The 9,047-nt window shown below is 43.2% G+C and overlaps 1 gene segment (V, D, J or C); it reads left to right on the top strand.

Annotated features, from left to right (window-relative positions):
- Positions 1-5,236: 5,236 nt before the first annotated feature.
- LOC124243810 (T-cell receptor gamma chain C region DFL12-like) overlaps positions 5,237-9,047 on the top strand; it is a 56,613-nt gene continuing 52,802 nt past the window's right edge. Inside the window, 2 exon segments of the C gene segment in view lie at positions 5,237-5,279; positions 5,393-5,704. Of these exon segments, the coding sequence occupies positions 5,237-5,279; positions 5,393-5,704 (355 nt within the window).

The following is a 9,047-nucleotide window of genomic DNA, read 5'->3' as shown; positions in this document are numbered from 1 at the left end:
CCTTATAAGAATCTTCCAAAGAACACACATGGTACTTTATCCCATAAACATATATTAAATACCCAGGCTTTTCTCCAAATGCTCTTGATGTGGAGGTATGGGCCTCAACAGAACTCGTTACAAACACTATTTAGATGCCTCACTGTGGTCACAAAACAGTACAGAGGTTAGACATTCCTTCAGAGCTCAGGAAACCATAAGAAATTCCAATAATTCATGATAAACAAACTTGTTCCCATATTGCTGCTAGATAACACGTCATGGCCAGGTGAAATAGAAATGTAAGCAATAGACTGTACGTTATATGCTTCTCGCCAAGGCAGCGATGTTTTGACAGCTCTTCTATTATCATCATAATAATTCTGATCTCTTGATATGTGACAGGTACAATAATCAGCGGAAGCAGAAGAAGTAGAGTTACATTTGTGAGCCTGGACTCACTCTCCCATCATAGCGAGCTGACCAGACACACTGCCTGCATGCCACACGCCCCCCAGGAGACCAGGAAAGAGGAAGAGATAAAAAGAAAGGGAGGGAAGGGGAGGCAGGTCAATAGGAGAAAAGGGGAGAGAGCTACAGAGACACTGATAGCATAGAAATTAGTAATAGAAGCAAAGATAAAGAGGGATAGAGAACAGAATGCGAACAAGAGAAAAAGAGAGAATGACTGAGGCAGTGGTGTACAGAGATAGAAAGAGTTAGTGAGAGAGAACTATACATAGAGAAGGATAGGTCTCTGTAACGAGAAGGAGAGAGAAATAATAACAGAGACAGAGAAATGAAAAGACAGAGAGGGACACTGACAGAGACACAGGGATAGAGAGATGGAAAACAGGAGATGCCAAGAAAGGGGGAAGATGGATAGAGAGATAAAAAGAACAGAGAGTAGAGAGAGACTTTGATATGAATACAGTGATGGAGAGGGAGAGAGAGAGGAGTAGATATACAGAGACAGAGATAGACACATACAGAGACAGAGAGAGAGAAATAGGGAAAGACAGTAAGAGATAACTGGAGATAGAGGGAGAAAGAGAGAATGACAGAACTACAGAGATAAACGATATATGTGGGCACACCAAGTGTGATCGAGTTAGGAAGACAGAGCTAGATATACAGAAACAGAGGCAGATATTGATAGAGAGAGAGAAAGTAGGAAATATATGCATTTTTATATGCATATTGTTACAAATTGTATATTTATATATCGTTACACATTTATTTACCTGCATATATTTCTAACTTTCTTTTTTCCTTTACGTACATATTATCTTTCTACTGCTGTCCGTCTAATTATCTTTCATCTATCTATCTATCTATCTATCTCTCTCTCTCTCTCTCTCTCTCTCTCTCTCTATCCTATTGTACAATAATGTAACAATTACCCCAAAACTTAGTAGCTTAAAATGACAACCATTTATTGATTCTAACAAAGCCATTGATCAGCTGGCTATTCCGCTGACCTGGGCCAGGCTCACCTGATTTCGGTTGGACACGGTCAAGTTTTGGTCAACTGATGGGTTGGCTGGGGGTTGGCTGGTCAAGGTGGCCTGGGCTGGAATGAATCAGCTCTGTTCCATGTGGTATTTCGTCTTCCAACTGGCCAGCCTGGACTTGTTCTCATGATAATGGTGAGGGTCCAGCGAGCTAGCAGAAGTGCATTAGGCCTCTTAAGGCCTAGACTCAGAACTGTATTCCCATAACTTCCTCCCATATTAAAAAATCTGGAAATAAACTACACTTCTTGATTGAGGAGCTGAGAATTCACAATGCAAGCAGTGAGCTCTAGGCTGGAAAATTTGCACTGAGCACATTTGGCCCTGTGTCTCTCATTTAATGCAACCATAGCCCCTGCTCTGAGGTCTCTGAGGAAGGAGAGCATCCTGGTGGCTTTCGTCCTCTCTTCATCCTCTCCCTGCTTGGTCCCGAAGGCGGATACAGTTTCAGGAAAGGCACAGAAGAGCAAGAATGCCAAAGCCCCAATTATCTGGCCAGAGAAAGGGAAGGGGGACCCCTGTGAATTGGAAAGTGTTGTAGAAATTGTAAAGAGGAGAGAGTATGAGAAAGAAATTTTGCACAATGGTGTTTGAACAACTGGGTTTACCCCCTAGCTGCACAGTCATAGATATGACCCTAAACAGCCTACCATTGGCTTTGCAAACTGATCAGGGGTAAACCATGGCCCAGGTCCTAGACTGGCCACTGGGTGGTGCTCACACAGGACAGATCTGAGTAGCACTGCAAAGGCTTTGAAAGCTGCACTGATGGGAACTGCCCACCAAAAGCAGGTGGGAACTTGCAACCCCTAACTGGGTCAGTTGCCTTTGAACAAAGCACTCAGTATTCCCCGTAGTATATAAACACTGCCTAGAGCCTTTAGTATAATATTCAAAATGTGCAGGATACAATTCAAAATTACTCAATATGTGGAGAACCAAGAAAACCTCAACATCTCACAATGGAAAAGCCATTAGCAGATGCCAATCCTGGAATGACATAGACTTGGGGATAACAGAGAATTTAAAGTAGCTGTTATGATCATGATATGAAATGAAATGGAAAGAGAGGTAGAGATAGAGAGAAAATGTAACATAGATAAGAGAGATACAAGTAGAGAAATAGAAAAAGAGAGGTAGTAGAGATAGGTAGATAGATACAGAGAGACAGAAATATAGACAGATAAGGAGAGAGATAGTAGGAAAGAAGAGAAAGAGAAGTAGGGAAGGAGAAGGAGACAGAGCTGGAAAGAGAGGTAGAGAGAAAGCAGAGAGGGATGGAGAAAACAGGAAGCAGAGACAAAGAGTGTGGACCTAGAGAAGGAGAGATGGAGGGATATGAAGAGTGATGGAGACAGCAAGGCGGAGACAGAGACATAGAATATTGGAGAGAGCGAGCCAGTGTACTGGGCAGAGCTGTACAGCCATTGTTGGTGGTCGTCTAGTCCAGGACATCATTAGGGTTGCAGGATGGCAATTTCCCAACTTTGATACTTCTGCATTTATTGGTTGTAACACTCGCATAAAGAAGAACTTTCATTCATAAGCTCTGTCTTATCCTGAAGTACAGTTTGTACAGAAATGGCAAAGTAAATGTTTGATTCTTTTTTATTTCCCTTTTCAGAACAATCAGATGGTGCCTTAGCAACTTCCACAGGTGACATACTAATTTTGAGTTTCATCAGTGAGTCTGTGTGTTTTTATAGATTATGTCCTTAACATGTTTGCGTAGGTGTTGGTCTTCCTGTGCTCACATTGTCCTCTCTGCGGACAGTGAGAGACTCTGTGAGTTGGCTCCTGTATCCTGTGACATGACCTCAGTTGTCGCTCGTGGCTTTGTTGGTTTCAGGCAACATGAGATGTTATTGACTTCGGCCATCCCTTTCCCACTCCTGGATTCAGCCATTTGGTAATTAAGCCCTAGTCTTTTAGTGAGAAATGGTATTTGATGTCACAGTACAGGTGCAGGGAGAGCTCATTACTGCTGCATGGTTACTGCTTTCTAGTTTTTTCAGTGGATAGCTAAAGAATAAGTATTTTATTGAAAAAATGGATTCAAACTATACATCATAGGGTTTTTACTCAAATTTCAAAATTTTTATATATGACTTTTCCCTTATACTGAAATCTTAATTTCTAACATATCAACATGAATTTATAAATACATGACTGTAGACAAAGTAATATTTACCATGAACAACACTACACCCAGAAGATACAATTTAAGATTTTTTATCTTTTTCTGCCTTTCTTCCTTTCTCTCTCTCTCTCTCTCACTCTTTCTCAGGATACATCATGTTCCATGAATATACTCTGGCGCCAGTAGTGCCCTCTTTCCATTACTGTAGCTCTATAGTTCTTTTTACATCCTGGTGGAGTACTTTTCTTTTATTACTTTTAAGGATTTTCTTTCCACTCTAGTGTGATGGCATTTTCTCCTCTCTTAGCTGTAAACCATGATTCTGTCCAGCAGGGATGTGCTGGGACTCCGTGTCACTGAGCTTGCTTCCTGCATAGTGGCCTGGAATGTTCTCTTGCAGAGCTACTGCTGCAACACCTCATGTCTCTGCACGTGTGGTCCCCAAGGCAGAAGGACGAGCAGCCCGAGTCCCCTCCCTTCCTCCTTTTCCAGCTGTCTGTTAGGATGGCAGAAACGAACCACCTGAGAGAGAGGCCAGAACAAGGATGGAGAGGGCATTTTTCTACATTCTACTATGAATACTGTAAACATGTGTCCAAACGCATTTATAAAAGTGAGGGTGAAAATCTCTGCATGCATGAACTCAGTTCTCCCATGAATTCACCATTCTTGTTTGACCAACTATCTACCCATCTGTGAATGCAAGTAAATCACAGATCTGGGTACACTTCCTGAGGGGAGGGTTGCCTAATAATAAAGAGGATGCCCAAGGAAACCTAAATTATAGATAAAGAACTCAAAATTTTTTAGTTTAAGTGTGTCCTGAATATTGCCTAGCACCCAGCACTGTTTTCCCCACTTAAATCTGGCAACCCTATGTGAGGCGGCCTTGTTACCTGAGAATGAACAGAAATCATCTAATAAATTGAATGCCCCCCCCCCCCCCATGAACACACACACACAGACACTCATTTGACTTTGAGGAGAGTCTAATGTAGACCAACATAACTGATCCTATTTCTTTTAATAAAGCGGGTTCAGTGCTTAGCAGCTTTGCTGTCGGTACCTCAAAGTTTACTGACTGATGTGAAAGGAACCTGGTTCAGGGTGAGAATACAGAAGCTGCATCATAGGACAAGCCCATGGCAGCAGTGTGAACACTGAACCCTGAGTTGCAGGGAAGTTCCCGGACTCAGGACCGCTCCCTGCACCAGGGAACATGGAGCTGCATCCATGGCTCTCCTGTCCCCTCCATGGGCTCAGGCTGTCCCTCCCTCTGTTCTGGGCTCTCAGGGCTCCTGGCTCCTCCTCTTCTGCAGATGGTCTGCTCTCAGCCTGCCCCAGGAGGTTCTCAGGAAATGGGCTAAGCAGAGAGGCAGGCTCCTCCCCAGGCCTCCCCCAGCCCCACCCACTCTGGGTCATCAGCTGGGTGGTCTTCTAGGAGAGCCCCTCAGTCACTGCTGCCTGGGACAGCTGTGCAGAGCCTGGCTCTGACTCCCTCCTTGTGTCCTGGACTCCCTGTCTTTTGAGCAGGTCTGGAGTGTAGAGGGTGTCTGCCCCTCTTGTCATCCATCCCTTCCTTCTAAGGCTGGAGGAGGAAGGCATGCTGCGGGCTCTCGCTCTCCTTCTAGCTTTCCTGGCTCCTGGTAAGTGTGTTGCCTACATGCTCCTGGGATTTTTCTTTATTTTTGGGAAGGGAGGCCATACTGAGGGATTCCTATTAGCTCTTCCTCATTACTTTTTATTGTTCCCATTGCAGCCACTCAGGTATCTTCCAACTTGGAAGGGACACAGATGTTGGTCACCAAGCAAGCTGGATCATCTGTTGTAATCACTTGTGATATTACACGAAGCAGCGACTATGTCCACTGGTACCGATACCAGGAGGGGATGGCCCCACGACGACTTCTCTACTACCAGTTCTCCAGCTCAAAGGTTGTGGTGGACCCAGGGATCAGTTCACAGAAGTACAATGCTTATCAAGGCACAGGGAGGACCTGTAAACTTTATATCAAGTTTCTGGAAGAAAGCGATTCTGGTGTGTATTACTGTGCTGTCTGGGAGAGGCACAGTGATTCAGACTTCCCCTATCCTGCACTGAAAATTTTGCTTGTGGTTGCCAAGAGCAGCCTTGACACACAGGGTAGACCAGCCCCTGCCGCCCTTCCTGCCCTGACTTCACTGTGCTCTGAACATGAGAGATCCTGATCTCTGCTCCCAGTCTTCACCATTATATTCCACTGGCCTCCCTGCTCCCCCATTGAACCATAGCACTTTTCTAAAGATGGATCTCCCATCTCCAGGCCTTAGACAAGCAGTCTGGCAGAAAGCATCTTCTTTCAGCTCTCCTAGGAGCTGGTAGCGTCCATTCAATCGGCTTCCTGGGACAGACAACGTCACCTAGATTTGATGTGTTTGGGGAGACATTTAGGAGAGCAATATGGGGAGTCTGGTGGTACCTAATCATTTATCCAATCATTTCCCAGAGAAAATGGCTGGGAAAGGAGCTCCTGCCTTACTCAGGAGAATGAGAAATGATGGAATGAAGACTTTGAGCTTCATGAAGACCTTGCGCTGGTATCTGATTTATCTTTTGGACAAATTGATATTTCCCTCACCATTATCAACCATGGCACTGCTGATACAGTGAAAGTGTAGAAATAAAGTGATTGCTGTAGAGGTGCTGATATTGTATTCTACTCACAGCTTCTTTTGAAGTTCAGCCTCAGCCAGAACTGCTCTGTCTTAAACAAATAAAGCCAAAGCTCCTTTCACCCCTCCCCCAACCTTGACACAGGCAGGTCCTAAACTTGAATGAGTCGATCAGATTGTCTTTTCTCAATAATAAAATCAAAGGACACTTTGGGTGAACAATCAGGCAATGAATAGTATATATTTGAATTGAAACATCATAAACGAAAGTGTTGTGGCTGCCATATTGGTCCAGGTTTAAGGATATAAAATTAATACCGAAGTACAGAAATGCTGGATTCCCATGTGTGTGGTCCCTTATGTATTGGATTCTACAATGTTCTGCCAGATCTCTTAACCTTGACTCTAGCTTAGAGGTGAAGTTCCTAGAACAGTGTTTCTCAAACTATGGTCCATGGCCCACCTAACTCAGGACCACCTGGGATGTTTGAATAAGAGTACAGGTTCTGGCTATCACCCTATAAAATAAGTCAGAATTTTAGGGTGAAAGCAGAAATGTGTATTTTTTAATTCCCTCTGCACTGATTCTTATTCAGATTGATTTGTAAGAACTGCCATACCAGCGGGAAGAGATAGGGTGACCGGTCTCCCTCTCAAATGGGCCGGTTCCCAGCCTGACATAAGAATGCATTCTAGAAAGGTGTCCCTGGGCTTCCTCCCAACACACAAAGCCCTCATCTCTTATCACACCCTGGTTGCTGTTGCTCTAACAGGTCATCACATTTCTCCATAATTCCATCAGAGCCACAAGTGGAAACTCCAGTTCCTTCTCACTGCTGCGACCCTAGGCAAGAAGAATTGTCCACTGCATGAACCAGCTTTAACTTGCTCTACTGTATGACGAGCCATGCACTTCTACTATTTTGCAGATCTATGAAAGTTTATTCCTTACCTTGCAATATTCAGAAAGCTTGGTCCTTCCTTCAAGCATAAACATATTCTCATTTATATGTTTCTAACACTGTTAAGGTTTTGTTCTGCACATTTATTTCTTTGATCTGCTTTGAATTGAATTTTTGTGTATGAGAGTAAGGTAGGAATCTGAGTGTGGAGATCCAATTTCTCCTCCAAATTATTGATGAATCCGTTATTTCTCCCCCTGTTCTTCATTGCCACCCCTGTGATAACTAAGTTTGCAGAGGCTCACACGACCCTTCCTGCTCTCTCTCTTCCTTTCACTGCATGTGTCCACTTATAAGTGAGAGTGTCTGTAAGGAAACAGCTGGAGGTGGAGTCACTGGGTATGCACAACTTTGCACATTGGACCAAGTCCCTATTTTGTCTATTCCTGTGCCAGGAACACAAGATTCTAATTAGCATAGCTTTATAATAATTCCTGCATTTCATTAAGAAAGTTTTCTTGCTTTTGTTTCCCAAAATTTTGTTGGCTTTATTTTATGCATGAATAAACCCTCAATCTTGTACATTTATTTCTTTATAAAGTAATGTCACAAGAACTGTGGTAAAAATACATTATGTATATTACAAACATACACACACACAAAAATTTAAAAATATGTGATAAAAACAAATACAAATAGTGGTTCTAACACTCTCCTTCCACACACCAATGTATTGTCTTATGCCCCCCACTTTAGAAACCACAGCACCACCAACACTAATGCCAATAACACCTTTCATTCTAAATTCTTCCTATTTCCTGGCTTACCATATATCCCTAAGACAAATCATACTTGATATCTTCTTTGTTTCTCCAAACCAAATTCTCATAATCCTGTTATAGTACACCTTTGTTTCATTCTCTGGAGTCCTTCAGGGCTTGGAAATACCACCAAACCTAATAATTCTTGGTCTTGCTCAGCTTTATAATTTATTTATTTTTTAAAATTTTTGTGAGGAAGATGGCCCTCACCTAACATCCATTGCCAATCTTCCTCTTTTGGCTTGAGTAAGATTGCCACTGAGCTAACACCTGAGCCACTCTTCCTCTGTTTTGTGTATGGGATGCTGCCCCAGCATGGCTTGATGAGCAGGGCTAGGTCCGCACCCGGGATGTGAACCTGTGAACCCTGGGCTGCCAAAGTGCAGAGCGTGAACTTAACCACCACGCCAGTGGGCTGGCCCCACTGTTCAGCTTTTTAAACAGACCTTTGGGAGGAATGTCCAGGGAGCCCGACTTTCGTCATCTCTGGACAGAGAGTATGAGTGGGGCCTCAAGGAGTTTCATTATCTTCACTGGTTATAAACTGAGGTTAATGTTGTGAAAGGGCCTGGCGCCCGCCTGACATGTCCTGGGTGCTCTGGATGATGCTGTCGAATTTGAAATGACAGGTTCACTCCATGAAAGGCGCACATGAAAGGAGGGAGCAGGCGTTCTGATCCTGCCTCAGCTGCTCATGGTCCTGTAACATTGAAGGAGTCATCTGTGTTTGGGAGCTGGTTTGTCATCTTTAAAAATGAGAAACAAGGAGGCTTCTGGTAAGAAGTATTCCTCTTTCATTTTGAGTGTCTAATCTTTCTGTGATTCCTAGCAAATCTATGACTTGGTTTTAAAAATGGGGTTACCAACTATAATAAAAGACAATTTATTTTTAAAAACATAAGTATTTACTCCACACACAGTGTTATAAAGATATAAATTGGAGATAAAACAAAGAAAATCATATCTACCGTCCTCTCATCAAAATACGTCAATGGCTTTTTTCCTTTTGGTTCCCCAGGCTTGTCCGTTTCACTAGTAA

The sequence above is a fragment of the Equus quagga genome, chromosome 8, assembly GCF_021613505.1.
Source record: "Equus quagga isolate Etosha38 chromosome 8, UCLA_HA_Equagga_1.0, whole genome shotgun sequence".
NCBI lineage: Eukaryota > Metazoa > Chordata > Mammalia > Perissodactyla > Equidae > Equus > Equus quagga.
The sequence above is the reverse complement of the archived record's forward strand: the minus strand, read 5'-3'. Positions and strand labels throughout refer to the sequence as shown.